The 15,218-nt window shown below is 44.0% G+C and overlaps 1 protein-coding gene and 1 long non-coding RNA gene across 6 annotated transcripts in view; one reads left to right on the forward strand and one right to left on the reverse strand.

The window, feature by feature from the left end:
* Nucleotides 1–7,588, reverse strand: part of LOC121288176 — a 31,766-nt gene extending 24,178 nt beyond the window's left edge. The window contains exons 1-2 of the long non-coding RNA XR_005945325.1: nt 7,505–7,588; nt 3,898–4,039 (exon numbers count right to left, since the gene is read on the reverse strand). This is a non-coding gene — a long non-coding RNA (uncharacterized LOC121288176). The remainder of the gene's footprint in view (nt 1–3,897; nt 4,040–7,504) is intronic.
* c1qtnf12 (C1q and TNF related 12) overlaps nt 6,907–15,218 on the forward strand; it is a 66,318-nt gene continuing 58,006 nt past the window's right edge. For 2 of the 5 annotated variants that reach the window (XM_041206583.1, XM_041206586.1), the window contains exon 1: nt 6,907–7,847. In XM_041206583.1, the coding sequence (XP_041062517.1) occupies nt 7,707–7,847 (141 nt within the window). In that variant the 5' untranslated portion in view covers nt 6,907–7,706. The remainder of the gene's footprint in view (nt 7,848–15,218) is intronic. The other 3 variants (XM_041206582.1, XM_041206585.1, XM_041206584.1) reach the window with 2 other exon arrangements.

A 15,218-nucleotide genomic window follows, 5' to 3' on the forward strand; every position in this document is an offset into this window, starting at 1 on the left:
ATGTAATGATCCTGCTGAGGGCGTTAAAGATGATGGCCCAAAAAACCTAAAGGCCTTGCGATTTTGCCAATTATATTGAAATTGTGCCCAGTAATGAACTCCACTGTTGACCCAACCAGACTTCATACTTTTCAAAATTTACAACTTCACAATTATTGCCACATCCAGCAGGGGCCATGAAGTCTGTAAAAATTCTACCCTCCATTATGTTAGCTGCTACCTATATCTGGCCCCAGGGCCTTGACTGGGAGCTGGACCCTCGGGGAGATAGTCACCTAACTGAAATGTTCCCAGCAGGCACCCAGGTCATTATGGGTGGCTGCACCCCCACTGAGACTGGAAGCTGAGATACATAGTCCATTGTAAGGGGACTGATAGATAAATTGTTGAGATATTTTTTTCCTGAGGGGCCAGACCATTGTCCTCTGCCTGGACCTCCAAGGTGGGCCAAAGAAAGGCCATTCTGCAGGCCTTTCTCAACTGGGAGTACTGGCTGCCAAATCTGCCCTAGGCCAGGGTCATAGGAACTCCCAGCGCAGGAAATCTCTGCACTGAGCCCAACCTGCTTTGGCATCATCTTGTACAGGGTGAGCAGAGGCTTCTCCCTGTGGAAACTCTGAAATCAGGCTGGTAACCAGCTTCCTCTGTCCCAGCCTGATTACTGGCCCTCCCAGTGCCAATAAGTTAGAAGTCTGGGATTGACTACATCCCAAATACTGAGAGAGATTAGTAATAGGGGAGCTACTAACAGTTTTATATTTTTAAGAAATAGTAATTGTACCAAAATACTGGAATGTACTGAAAGTTAAAGAGCTATTTATAAATGGAGAGAGGGGTAAGTCACTTAGGCAAGTTAGTCTCAAGTTAATAAGAAACCTGCAGGAACCCAGATAATGAAAATATTAGCAAATACTTATAAAGACCTTCACCAATGGGTATCAATCAACATTAGTTTATATAAAGAGTTGGTTGTGCTTGACTAATTTAATTAAATACTTTGAGGAAATCAGGCGTAGAGGTAAAGGGAAGGCAGTGGATGTGGCATTTTTGTTTTTTCAAAACATGTTGGATAAAGGGGCTCAGGATAAATTGCAAAAATGATTAAGGCCGATGGAATTAATGGTAACGTGGTAGGAGAAACGTGACCTTTTCAGATTGGAAAGGAGAGATCTTATTGAGGAATTAAGATGGTTGGATTACATTTCAAGAGTAAAAAAAGAGGATGTAGATGCAAGTCCAAACTAGTAAATAGTAATTTTAGAAATAATGTTGGGTTTTTTTTATTCATTCATGGGATGTGGACTTTGCTGGCTGGGCCAGCATTTATTGCCCATCGTTAGTTGCCCTTGAGAAGGTGATGGTGAGCTGTCTTCTTGAACCGTTGCAGTCCATGTGGCATAGGTACACCCATGGTGCTGTTAGGAAGGGAGTTCCAGGATTTTGACCAGCGACAGTAAAGAAGCGGTGATATGTTTCCAAGTCAGGATGCTGAGTGACTTGGAAGGGAACTTCCAGTTGGTGGGGTTCCCATTTATCAACTGCCCTTGTCCTTCCAGATGGTAGTGGTTATGGGTTTGGAAGGTGCTATCGAAGGAGCCTTGGTGAATTCCTGGTGAATGCTTCACAAAAAGAGGGATCAACATGTGGAATAGTATTCCAGATAGAGTTTAAGTATTCCAGTTAGAGTTATGGAAGCAACGAGTCTGGAGGTATTTAAGAAACAACTGTATACCACAATGGGTATCTGAATGACTTTCCACATCTGTAACAGTGTTATGATCTTGTGAGCAGAGAGAGGTCAAAGCTGTGCCCTCAATCAGAGCTTGAAGCCTGATGTCAGGGTGGAAGGAGGCAGGCCTGTGTTGGAAGGCAAGCTGTGACTCTGGGACAGCTGGGCTGGTTTTACAGAGGGTGATGACCAAGAGGTGGCTTGTTGGAATGGGTCGGTGAAGCCTGGGCAGAGGTGATGCTGCTACTCCCATTGCTGGAAACGCCCTGGGTCCCATGCTGTTCGAACCTTAAGCAGTCACATAGGTCATTATTGGCCAGGGCAGCAGCCAAGCCTGGGGGAGTCTTTTTTAAATTCATTTATGGGATGTGGGCTTCCCTGGCTAGACCAGCATTTATTGCTCATTCCTAATAAATGCTGGCCTAGCCAGTGACATCCATATCCCATAAATGAATAAAAAAACAGACTCCCTCTGGCTTGGCTGCTGCCCTGGCCAACAATAATCTATGTGGCAAGTTAAGGTTTTCTCAGCACTGCATGGGTTACCATCACCTGTGTCGCATCAGCAACCTGGAGTACTGGAACCCAGGGGCAGCAGTACATCAATGCCCAGAGCACTAGAACCTGGGGGCAGGAGAGCACTGGCATCTGGAATCCAGTAGTGCACTGGTGTTGGATTCAGAGTTGTAATCCATCTCTGCTAATACATTAACAGTGACTGATTTCACAGAGGATCAGGTCCCAGGCAATGGGCAACAGATTAATCCGGTGGTTAAAGATGGATTTTGAAAAATGTTGATCTGTTGCATGGGTAATTATGCAGAGATTCAGATAGCGCAGGAGGCTATTCGGCCCATCGTGTCTCTACAGGATCTTTGAATAGGTTTTTTTTTAATCTCCTTTTCAGGCAGGCATCCAATTCCCCAAATCTGCTTTCACCACCCTTTCAGGTAGTGTCTTCCAGAATATGGCAATTTAGTAAGAGAAAGTCTCCTCCTCTTCCCCGGTTCTTCTGTCAATTATTTAAAATTTCTGTCCGATTACCGAAACTCCTGCTAGTGGAAACAGCTTCTTCCTACTTTCGTGCATTTCAAGACATGACTAACATAGCTTCAGGACAGATTTTCATACATTTCCCTTTAATTGACGACTTTAATATGTAATCACTTAGATGGTATGTGCCCTGTACACTTTAATATATTTACATTTCAGCCTGTAGGTGGTAGTGTTTGATACAAAATTCTCTCTTCCCACCTCGTGGCTGGCTGTTGTTTTTCTATTTAAGGAATGTCTGCACTTTTCCACACAGAAGGCGCAGTCACTTTCCATCGCAGCGATAAAACTAAGATTTAAATCGATAAATGTACGGAATGTTCAGTGCCCAAGCAACGAAAAATGCAGGAGCCACGTTCTTTTCCCGATCTTGTGAGACTATCTGAATAAATTGACGACTACCAATAATGGGAAACGCGCCGACTGCAGCGAACAGGGGACGGTGGCGATCAATTTAACGTCGTTCATGAGAGAATGGTTTTCATCACCTGTCTTATAAACAAGCTGCAGTGACTCAGTCCCTGGAGAATCGCCATCCATATTAAATACCCAAATATCATTGTCTGTAACACAGAGCGATTCATAAAATGGCTCGTAAAAAATCTTCTAGGAGCTAAAGGGAAGAGGAATATGTTCCAAAGCTGTACCTCCTGGTACACTGGCACTGACTTTCGATTTCAATGGCGGGAGTGTCAGCTCCTGTGGGAATACTGGAGGGATGTCAGATTCCCATCCTCACATGTAATGTTCTACATGTTAACCTGCTGTTTGAATCTTGTAAAATGTGCTCACCACAAAGATTCTCACAGATTCAGGCAGCTTAATATGCCCACCATTACACAGTTAGGTATTACTTGGGCGGACAGTTTTGTTTTTTATAATTTGACAACACAACGCCAAGTTGCATTCACATAGCGCCTTTGATGTGGAAAACTATTCCAGTTGGGCCATTGCCTGGTTTGATGAGGGCGACTGGCGGCTCTCGGATAACTTTCGTTCATTTCTCGTGACTAAAACTAGGAAAAACTAATCTTTTCCATCTTTGAGTGCAAATCATCAACCAAAGAAACAGACACAGTCGCAACCTAACGCCATCATTCTTGACCCAATTGTACCTTAGAGTTAGGACGCATGGGCTGCGGGTTTGGTGTTGGACTCTTCTTAGACTATCATACTGTCTAATGTTTTCAGATTTGATCAATGTGAATCCAATGCAGATCGTTACCACAAAAGCAAAATACTGCAGGTATTGGAAATCTGAAATCAAAACGGAAAATGCCCAATTACTCAGCTGGTCAAGCAGCATCTGTGGAGAGAGGGAGCAGTTAAGGTTTCAGGTCCATGACCTTTGGTCAGAACTGGAAGAAAAAAGTTGGGGGTGGACCAGGTTCTAAGAGAGCACAGAGGCAGGGAAGTGGGGCAAGAGCAAAATGGAAGCTGTTTGATAGGGTGGAAGGCAGGAGAGATTAAATGGCTAAAGGCTTAATGGTGCAAGACAAAAGGAGATGGTAAACGGAACAAAAGATGGGACTAGAAGAGGTGGAGATGGGGAAAAACAGAGTCCTCAACATCAGCTGTCATCCAAGATAAAAGGGGGCGGTAGCTGATCTGGAATTGTTGAACTGAATGTTGAGTCTGGAGGTTGAGGTGCCTAATTGAAAGATGAGGTGCTGTTCCTCGAATTGAGCGTCATTGGAGCAGTGCAGGATGCCAAGGACAGAGAGGTCGGAGTGGGAGTGAGTTGGAGAATTAAAATGGCAGGTGCCCTGAAACTGAGGATCACATTTGCCGATTGAATGGAGGCCTCTGCAACACGGTTACCCCATCTGCGTTGCCCCCGACCCCCAGTGTAGAGGAGAGGGCTTTGCTGCTAGTATACTAAATAGAAAGAAATACAAGTAAATCGCTGTTTCAGTTGGAAGGAGTAGTTGAATGGCAGGAAGGGATGGAGGTAAAAGGGCAGGCGTAGCATCTCCTCTTGGACGGGAGGGTGCCTTGGGAAAGGGTGGAGTTCTGGGGGCAATTGAGTGGAATTATCGTGTTATGAAAATATTGTTCATACTTATTCCCTACTCAATTGCCTAATTCTTTGTTGAACCACTTTCCTAAAAAAAGGGTTCCCAAATTGTGGGCCGCGACCCCCAGCAGGGGCATGGGTCAAGACTTTGGGGTCACAAACTCAGAGGCAGCAATGGCAGCTGTGGATCTCAGACTCAGAGGCTCCTTTAAATATTATTTTTTTTTTTCCTGTGGGTAGGTGACTGTTCTGAGGCCCATGTGATGCCAAAACTTTGCTTGTTTCAGGGCAAACCCAGCAGTATTAAACTCACCCCCATCCCACCCACCCTGTCAAAAAATATTCCCACACCCCACTGAACAACCCTCTCACCCCCACAATCTTCAATCTGGGGTCATACAAAGTCATATTTTCTATTTCGTATACTAGCAGCAAAGCCCTCTCCTCTACACTGGGGGTGGGAGGGGGGTGGGAGGGCAACGTAGATGGGGTAACGGTGTTGCAGAGGCCTCCATTCAATCGGCAAGTGTGATCCTCAGTTTCAGGGCACCTGCCGTTTTAATTCTCCAACTCACTCCCACTCCGACCTCTCTGTCCTTGGCATCCTGCACTGCTCCAATGACGCTCAATTCGAGGAACAGCACCTCAACTTTCTATTAGGCACTTTACAACCTCCAGACTCAACATTGAAACGGATTGCATGAGGAAGAAGTTTGGGAAGCACTGGCCTAGACACTTTGCTGGATGTGCCATATACACATAGCTGTATGTGCCATATACTCTTAATTGAATATACCATATACACTTAGCTTATGTGCCACATGCACAGCTGTATGTACCATGTACACTTAGTGGTATGTACCATATACACTTAGCGGTATGTACCATATACACTTAGTGGTATGTACCATATACACTTAGCGGTATGTACCCTACATAATTGGAGAGACTAGATTTCATGAAGCCAACACGTTTGGTATATGCATGTTGTACACGTAGTTTCGTTTGCCCACACGTTCGATTTCCTGTAACCAAAACTCTTGGCTGTGTTTCCTCAAATCTTGGAGATTAGTTCCTGGTGCTTGTGGAATTACATCTCAAGATGTCAAGCTTTCGTAATGCAGTCACAGAGTTCCAGCGGACTTTGAGTCTTTGTTGAAAGATAGCGCCCAATGGCCAACAGTTAATACTCGTCAATCATGCATTTTTTTATTTTTAGATAAATATAGATGCATTTAAAATATTTGGCTTTTTTTTGAACAGGCTATGCAGTTTACTATATCTTCACACTCCACCAAGAACAGTAAAGGAATCACGGATTAAATGTGGACTCTGCCTCACAAAACGAATCTATTTATAGACGCATAATCTACACTTGCAGAAATGATCAGGAAAATTAGCCCTTTTAAAAATCAATATAATTTTACATAAGCACCGAAACACGGAATTGTCACTTTTCAAAGCACTTATTAAAACATCGGAAAATATTAAACCTGTTATATTTTATGTAACCGAAATCTTGCATATAAAAATAATTTGTCATTGGAAAATCTCTAGTTGATGTTGTAAGAGGGTGAATCCGCTCAGAAAATAGGTGTCATGGTCAACATGAGGGAAAACAGAAAGCTTTGCAGAGCCTTTGGAGAAAGTACTTCGCTAGTTGGCGTGTTTTTTTTTTGCTGTGTGTGTGTCCCCGCGCATGTTTTAAAAGTTAGAGAAATATTTAATATTTATCCGGCACAGTGCGGGAATGGGGCGAGAGATTGGCGAATTCGCTGCTGTTAAAGTGAGATGGAAAAATCGCACTCCATTCCAAACAGCCCCAACCCCCCCACCCCCCACCCCCCTGGGGGGAGGGAGGGAGGTGGTGAAAAGCTGAGGAACTGTCACCAGCTCAGAGGCTCGGCGTTTGGAGGCGAAACGCTTTCATCTCTTTTTCCTGAAGCATCCCAGTCAAACAGGGAGTCAGCCTGGAAAGGGTCTGGAAGTCAGTCTGCTGCTGTTAATGGATTAAACAAGGCTGCAGACTCGGTGCCAGATTTGCCTCCTGCATACCCCCCCCCCCCCCCCCCCCCTTCCACACACACACAGTAGGGAGAGATGATGAAGACATGTGAGGGAAAAGCTCTCCCGCCTCTTGAGGTGTTGACGTGTTAAAGCGCTTTTTGGAGCTGCTGTCATTTCCCCATCGCGGAACCTGGACATTTAATGGTCACTTCCCTCTGCAAGGGAGATTAATGCTCGGAGGCAGATTATTATTTTAAACATCATCCCTTGCAACCTCCCTTTCCTCTCCTTTCTTTCCCCCTTTGAAAGGGTCGTGAGGCAGGACTGAAAGGTATAAAGGGGGGCGGGGGGATTACAAGACTTCCAGCCATTGGGCTCGGTGCTTTGCAATCGTGCGGGAGATTCACTGATGGTGGAAGCAGTGGAGGGGAATGCTCCCAATGGGTTAACTGGATGCCGACAGTCAGCAGAAGCGAGGACATCTCCACATTAACCAGCGACACTGTTACTGGCGGGAGGACTGACCAGCTCCACTGCAGGGCTGCAGCTCAGCATGTGAACACCCATAACCAGGGCTGACGATAAATCCGCCCGAGCCTTCACTTCTAGAGATTTCTGAAACTTCCCAACATTTTCCGCCAAGTTTTCCTCAAACGCAACAAGACGCTTTTAAAATATATATACCATGAAAAAACAACCTCTCAGTTCGTGTTAAAAGGTCGAGCCGCCTTGAGCTGCTGTTTTGTGCGAGCGAACCACCTGATGTCGCTTCTTCACCCACGTGTAAGGACGGCTCGCCGCTGAAGTTTTCTCTCTTCAACCCCCTCCGCCCCCTCCCCCCACCCCCCACCCCATATCAGACTCTCAGTGTTTGTTTTGAAAGCCGGATTTGCGTTGAGGATGAGCGCCTGGAGAGTGGCCATCGTGACCATCATCCTGTGGCACCAGCTAGCCCTCTACAGGCAGGCGCTGGCCAAGAGACCCCTGAGGATAAACCAGCACACGGAGCCCTACAACACCACACTGACCAACAGCGATGAGGTGAGTTCAATGTGCTGCTGCTAACTGGGGGCTGCTTTTGGGGAGAAGGGGCGGGGGGGGGGGGGGGGGGGGGGGTTGGATTCACTTTTACCGGCACTGCTGATTTCAGGGGGTGTCATTTCCTTCTATGTTATGTTCTAACGCGGTATTCCGGACTCTCAAATCTGTGAATGGAGACCAACCAAGTTTTTTTAAAAAAATGAGCTGTCTGTATATGTCAACTATTAAGATCGGCTCAGCTGCCAACACATCGCCCCTGTGTCAGCAAAGTGTTGGAGGGATATATATCTAAACGACTTGGAGAAAGTGGGATGCACCAGGATAGTGCCCGGGTCTGGGGGGGGGGGCGGTGGTCTGGATGGTGAGGGACAACTCGCAGCCGATTTGATCGAGCAGCTCAGATACTCATCAGCAAGGTGGATCCAGATTGTTTCAATTTGTAGGTAAACTGGTCTCGGAGAAAACAACGAACTGCAGGCCAGTCAGCCTGACATCAGTCATCGGGAAAGTGCTGAGATCTATCATTAAAGAAGTCTTAACGAGATACTTAGAAAAGTACAGCATGATTAGAACAAATCAACATGGCTTTACAAAGGGAAATCTGGTTTGACAAATTTATTACTTTTTTGAGGATATGACTAATAGGATAAAGTGGAACCAGTAGATGTCGGGTACTTCGATTTCCAAAAGAAATTCAATAAGGTGCCACACAAAAGGTTAATACACCAGATGAGGACTCACGGAGTTGTGGGTGATATATTAGCATAGATAGAGGGTTGGTTAATGGGTTGCAATCAGTAGGATAAATGGGGCATTTTCAAGTTGGCAGGTTATGAGTATTGGCCTGCGGGAAGGATCAGTGTTCTCACAATTTGCAATCTGTATTAATGGCTTAGGTGAAGAGACTGAGAGTAATGTACCTAAGTTTGCTGATGATACAAAGCTAGGTGGGAATGCAAGCTGTAGGGAGTACACACAGAGGTTGCATAGTGATATAGACAGGTTAAGTGAGTGGGCCACAAGGTGGCAGATGAAGTATAATGTGGGGAAGTGTGAGGTTATTCACTTTGGTTGTAAGAATAGAAGAGCAAAATATTTTTTATCAGACACAAAACTTGTAAATGTTGATATTCAGAAAGACTTGGAAGTATTTGTACAAGGAACACAGAAAGCATGCAGGTACAGAAAGCAATCAGGAAAGCAAATTGTATCCTGGCCTTTATTGCAAGGGGATTGGAGTACAGGAATAAAGACACCTAACTACAATCGTACAGGGCTTTGGTGAGACCACATTTGGCATACTGTGCATAGTTTTGGGCTCTGTATTTAAAGGAGGACATGCTTGCATTGGAGGCAGTGCAGCAAAGGTTCACTAGAATGGTCCATGGGATGAGAGGGTTGCCCTTTGATGAGAAGCTGAGTAAATTGGGTATTTATTCTCTGGATTGTAGAAGAATGAAAGGTGATCTCTTTGAAACATGCAAGATTTTGACAGGGCTTGACAGGGTCGATACTCAGAGGTCTTTTCCAACTGGCTGAGAAATTTAGAAAAGCTGGGCACAGTTTTAGGGTAAGCAGCTGATCATTTCAGACTGAGATGAGGATAAGGAGCCGATCATTTAGGACTCAGCCATGTTGAATGGTGGAGCAGGCTCGATGGGCCATATGGTCTACTCCTGCCCCTATTCCTTATGTTTTTATAAGGACTAGATGCATAAGGAGTAGAAATTGACTGCAATGGGCCGAATATCAGTATGACGGGCAATCGATCTGATACTGCCCATTTTATCTCACCGTCCGAATTCTGCCTGTAACTTTTTTGTGCCGTCCTTGGAATGTGGATGATTTTCCACGAGGTGAGGGATGGTAAATTGATTTGCAGCATTCCAAAAGGTACTGGACAATAATTTTATAATAGGGTATGGAGAGGAAGTAGGAAAATTGGAAAGTGAAAAATCAACCTCTGAGATCGGTCTGAATTCAGTAAAATAAAAGCAAAGTACTGCAGATGCCGGAGATCTGAAATACAAACAGAAAGTGCTGGAAAAGCTCAGTTGGCCTGGCAGCATCTGTGGAGAGGGAGTTAATGTTTTGATTCGAATATGATTCTTCTTCAAAACTCTTCAGTTCCGAAGAAGAGATATTTTCTCAAAATGTTAACTTTGTATCTCTCCCCACAGATGCTCCCAGAGGTGCTGAGTTTTTCCAGCATTTTCTGTTTTTGCTTCAGAATTCGGTAAAGGCAGGAATGACTTTCTCCTGTGTAAGTGTCCCTATGTTACTCAAGAGAATGCGCCTGTCCTGATTTGCAGGCCTCAAGTATTTTAACGTCTTTAGAATTACATTATTGTTGAAGAATTCTAAATTGTGTTAATCTCACTAAAAGATTTGTAATTTTGCACATTTAAGATTTTATTTTAGAAAAGAAGCCTCAATCCATAGGGAGAAAGTGGTGTGATGGCAATGTCTCTGGACTGGTAATACCAAAGCCCGGGCGAATGCTCTGGGGACACAGGTTCAAATCCCACCATGGCAGCTAATAAATCTAGAATATGACACTAGCCTCAGTAATGGTGACCATGAAACTGTTATTGATTGTCGTAAAAACCCATCTTGTTCTTTAGGAAAGGAAATCTGCTGTCCTTACCCAGTCTGGCCTACACGTGACTCCAGAACCACAGCAATATGACTGACTCTTAACTGCCCTCTGAAATGGCCTAAAGGTTCATCGGTTAGGAATGGGCAACAAATGTTGGCCTTGCCAGTGATGGCCACATCCGATCAAAGAATAAAGAAAACAGCTTTGTGATAGCAGAATGGTACCCAACCATAGCTGTGCTGCAGGATCACCTTTGGTCATGGGGATAAGGGGTTGAGTTTCTGTTTTTCCTTCCACTAGGTCCATTCTGGAATGCATGGGACCAAGTTATTTCTTGATTTTGGAATTTTCCAGATTATAGAATGATGTTAGAATGCCTAACCACAAGTGTGCAAACCAGAAAAAGCTGTAGATATAAATATTTACTTGAAACAGTGATAAAACATTATAAATCAGTAATAAAAATTGTTTTACTTGTCCAAATACTGTAACTTCCATTGTCCGCTCCCTAAATACTGTACCAAAATGATGCTACGGGTTGCTTGATGTGTTCAAAAACTTTCCCGACAACTTGTGTTTCCGAACAATAGATTTCTGACCTGGAGAGCATTGTTTTAAAATTAGGGGTTGCCCTTTTAGGACAGAGATGAGGAGAAATTATTTCTCTCAGAGGGCTGTGCAACTTTCGAACTTTCTGCCTCCGAAGGCAGTGGAGGCGGGATCACTGAATATTTTTAAGGCAGAGGTGGATTGATTCCCTTGCCAAACAAGAATCTAAGGTTATCGCGGGTAGATGGGAATTTGGAACACAAGCAGATCAGCCATGATCTTATTGAATGGTGGAGCAGGCTCGAGGGGCCGAATGGCCTACCTTTGTGCCTATTTCTTATGTTAGAGGTTACAGTGCATCAGCATAATCCAGGCATAATCAGCCAGACTAGCACAGGCGATCAGGGAATGTCAAACCTAAGTGGGTTATACTCCAAACCATTTACCCTCGTATTTTCTTCAAGCCTTTTGCATTCAGGCCCCATGCTGGCTGAAGTTGCCCATTTAAGGCCTTAGTTCGCGGCAGGACAGAAAGGACCTCCTCCGGCCTTCCCGTCTGGACTTAATCGGGGTGGATCCCCACCCACCGCCCTCCCGTACAATTAAGATGCCCCTACCCCAAACTCGCCACAGGGAAGGACATTAAATTCTGCCTCTTGGGTAAAATTTCCCCATGGAACCCAAAGCAGAAGCTCTGCCCCAAAAGATACAAGGTTCTGACAGTGGAAATCACTTGCCAAAGCTGTTGGAGAAGCGCCAGTTAAGGTTTTGATTGGCATTGAATTGAGGGTGACACTTGAGGGGCCTGTAGAGGTGTCACCCATAAATCCAGCTCAGAGACAGCAGTGACAGGACAAAATCTTCTTCAAACCCAGTGGAAAACAGAAGAACATGGCCTTTCTCCTCCCCTATCTGTGTTTCACTTGTCCATCGAGGAGCAAGGTGAACGGACAGAGCACACAAATTCGTGACTCTCGGAAGAAGACAACCTCCCATAGTGAGGAACAACGGGATAGAGTATTTTATCAGTTACTGGATCAGGTTCATTTCTGGGGGCCTTGGCATTTCCACAGGTTCAGAACAACAGATACAGAGGCAGTAATAATCTAATGTAATTTTAGGGCAATGCATTTCCAGCATCCACAGAATTTTATTTATGAATCCAGTTAAGCAAATTCATTTTCAAAATCAGATAAAGTTACAGGGGCTAATGCTTCCAATCATGCCCCTGAGGAGCATTCATTGCCTGAATGCTAAACTCGGGGGAAAAATTTGGGGTATGAACTAATTCCACTGATTTCTTGCCCTGGGAATCTAGGGAGTTCACCCCCACCATGGTGTGGACCCAACGTGTTCATGAAAACAAGGCTGGAAGGGGGCATCGTCTTCAAAACCCGCTTTTGGTGATCCAGGGTCATCCAGCCACACTGGGGGCTTGTGTTGGGTATACCTCCTCTGATCAGACAGTCTAATGGACCGTGGTAGAAAACTGAAGACAGAATCTAAAGTAATTTGACCTTTTTTGAATTTACTAGTCAATTCTTGGGTCGGGGGGGGTTGTCTAGTTTCATTCTCCAACAGCTGTCAGTAGGTCTCCTCTCTCTGCTTACATTGGGCTTACATGGACCGTGTTGTCCACCAAAATATGTTTGGAGCTTTGCCTAGAACGGGTGCAGCACAATTTAGGTATGGTGTGCTTCTTATCCAGTGTCAGGGCAAAAAGTTGCCAAAGAACTTGTCCCGTGAAGTAAAGTGAATCAAACTAATACTGGCACAGAAGAAAACTGGACTTTATAACATACAGTTCATTTTGATCACCCCCCACCCTTCTCCACAGTTAGACTGGTTATCTTGGAATCAGAATAATTGCTTCGCATGGGGTAGTGGGTTGGGATGACAAAGTACTGTCAGCTGGTACTGTGAATGTTAATAGTCTAGTCTTCACATGTCCTTCGGTAACAGCATATTGTTTCAAACCATATCATTAAGTAAGGAGTTCACATGAAATGTGAATCACATGTTCAGGGAGCTCTTTTGTCTAAATGACCTTCGCAGCCTAGTAAGAGCAGAAGAATCTGGAAATAGATCCTATTTTTATCTACTTTTTTGACAAAGGGAAGCTGACATTTTATAGATGTTTTGCCAAACATAAATGCAATTAGATTAAGCTTGTAACTTTAGAACCATCCAGAGCAACATTCGTGCACGCTAACCATTTTCAAAATGTAACCACAATTAAACCATATTCGAGTACGGCATTGCATGTTGATATTTCATATAAACAATTGCTGGTTCAATATTAACTACAGCCATAATTAAAATACATGAACACCTGAAAATACAGGAACCTGGCATTTATATCTAGGACTTAGGATAACTGGTTCCCCAGGAATGAACACACTATTGCTCCATCTGTTTTTGCTTTTGGGTCTAAGGTACCTGACTATTACTCATTGAATCTTTGTGAAACCCCCTTCGGCCAGTGGACCTTCTCCACCTCCTCTGTTGGGTGAATGATCCTGCTCTGCTGGCTCAGTAACTTGCTTGTGTAGTTCTGTGACTGAGCTGGTGCCAAGTGGTTGACCATCTTTTGGTTTGGCATGTTATGCTATTTGTGGCTTGACCTAGGTCACCCATTGGGTGGATGAGGCACTTTGACAAGCATCTCTCTAGGAGAGCTTCCCATATGTTTCTAGCTGTTTACAGATGTGATTCAATAAGGTTATTTGCCTGTTTTTTTTGTCGGGTTTAATACTTGTGCGTGGACGCTTCCTTTTCCATCTAATCTAGGCTTCTGTCACCTTGGATGTCACACCTGTGAAGTACACTGTGCTGCTTTTGGAGACTTTGTTGTGAACATATATTGTAGAATGCTCTCCGATTGGCCTAGGTATTTGCAGTGCTGCTTCAAGATGCCTGTTATGAATTCAAGGATTGTCCTGATGGCTGTGTGCACCTCATTGTAGTTGCCTCTATCGTTGGCTGTTACTTGGGGATGTCATGAAGCAAGGCTCAAAAGTGTGGCCTTGGTCTCCTAGGTGCCAACCTTTTACTCTTCTTTCTGACTTGAATAATCATGGCACTATGAACTGTCCTGTAATAAAGATGTCATAATTTGGAAGCAAGAATTCATATGGTTTTAATAAGATTCTCCGAAATACACTTTTTGTTTCATGTGTTGACATCACTTTAAATGAAAGTAAATAAGTTGAGGTTAGTCACCTAATTTGTGTTCATTGTCAAGTCCACACTTAAAGATATGGGTGTGAAAACAAGACAAAGGTTTTGGCTACCAAGCCATCGAGGGCAAATCTAACCTTGTTCTGTATGGAAGTTGCTTTGTCTCATGGGTGTGAACATTGTTCCAGGAAACCCTATTTTAATTGACAACCTTGTGTATCTCTTTTCAATCTTTGTCCCATTTGCTCCTCAAAACATTTGAGGAATGGGGAGGGGGGAAGGTGGCTTCTTTATCAAGATTGCTTCAGTGACTGGCTGCTCCACCAGGCAGCTCTTGAGCTGTAGCTAGCTTTTTCACATTGATAATTACTTTCACTTAGAACATTCATCAATGTTTTGTGATATTTATTGCTTTTAAATTTGGTTTCAAGAACTAGTGAGATATCAAGTATTCATTTATTGTAATCTGGTGAAACCTCTGTTTCCTGCTGCTTCTGTAATTTTACTTAATAAATGGGCCTGACAGCGTGAGATAATGGTGTCAGCGTGAGATAATGGTGTCAGCATGAGATAATGGTGTCAGCGTGAGATTACGGTGTCAGCGTGAATTACAGCAGTTGTCAGTACGGGATATGCGAGTCGATGTGCGATAGGTGTGCCGGCGCAGGGTGGGTGTGCCGGCGCGGGGTGGGTGTGCCAGCGCTGGGTGGGTGTGCCGGTGCAGGGTGGGTGTGCCAATGTGGGATGAGTTTTCCTATTTCCTCTACCTCCCAAATTCTTTCAGCAAAAAAAAAATGAAAATAGACGTGAATGCAAAATAAATTATTTGTTCAGGTGAAAAAGTATCTAGGATCAGAACATTTTTTCAAATCTCTCTGTACTCTCTTGAAGCCTGGACCTTTTAAAGTAACATTTCTTTTTGAATTAGCTTTCAGGTTTTTAATTAAAGTTAAGTAAGGTTAAATTATTCTGTAAATAGGGTGAAGTTATATGAAAACGTTTCCGAATTGTGAGGATAGTCTGAAATTTTCATGACAGTAACA

The sequence above is a fragment of the Carcharodon carcharias genome, chromosome 15, assembly GCF_017639515.1.
Source record: "Carcharodon carcharias isolate sCarCar2 chromosome 15, sCarCar2.pri, whole genome shotgun sequence".
Taxonomy (NCBI): Eukaryota; Metazoa; Chordata; class Chondrichthyes; order Lamniformes; family Lamnidae; genus Carcharodon; species Carcharodon carcharias.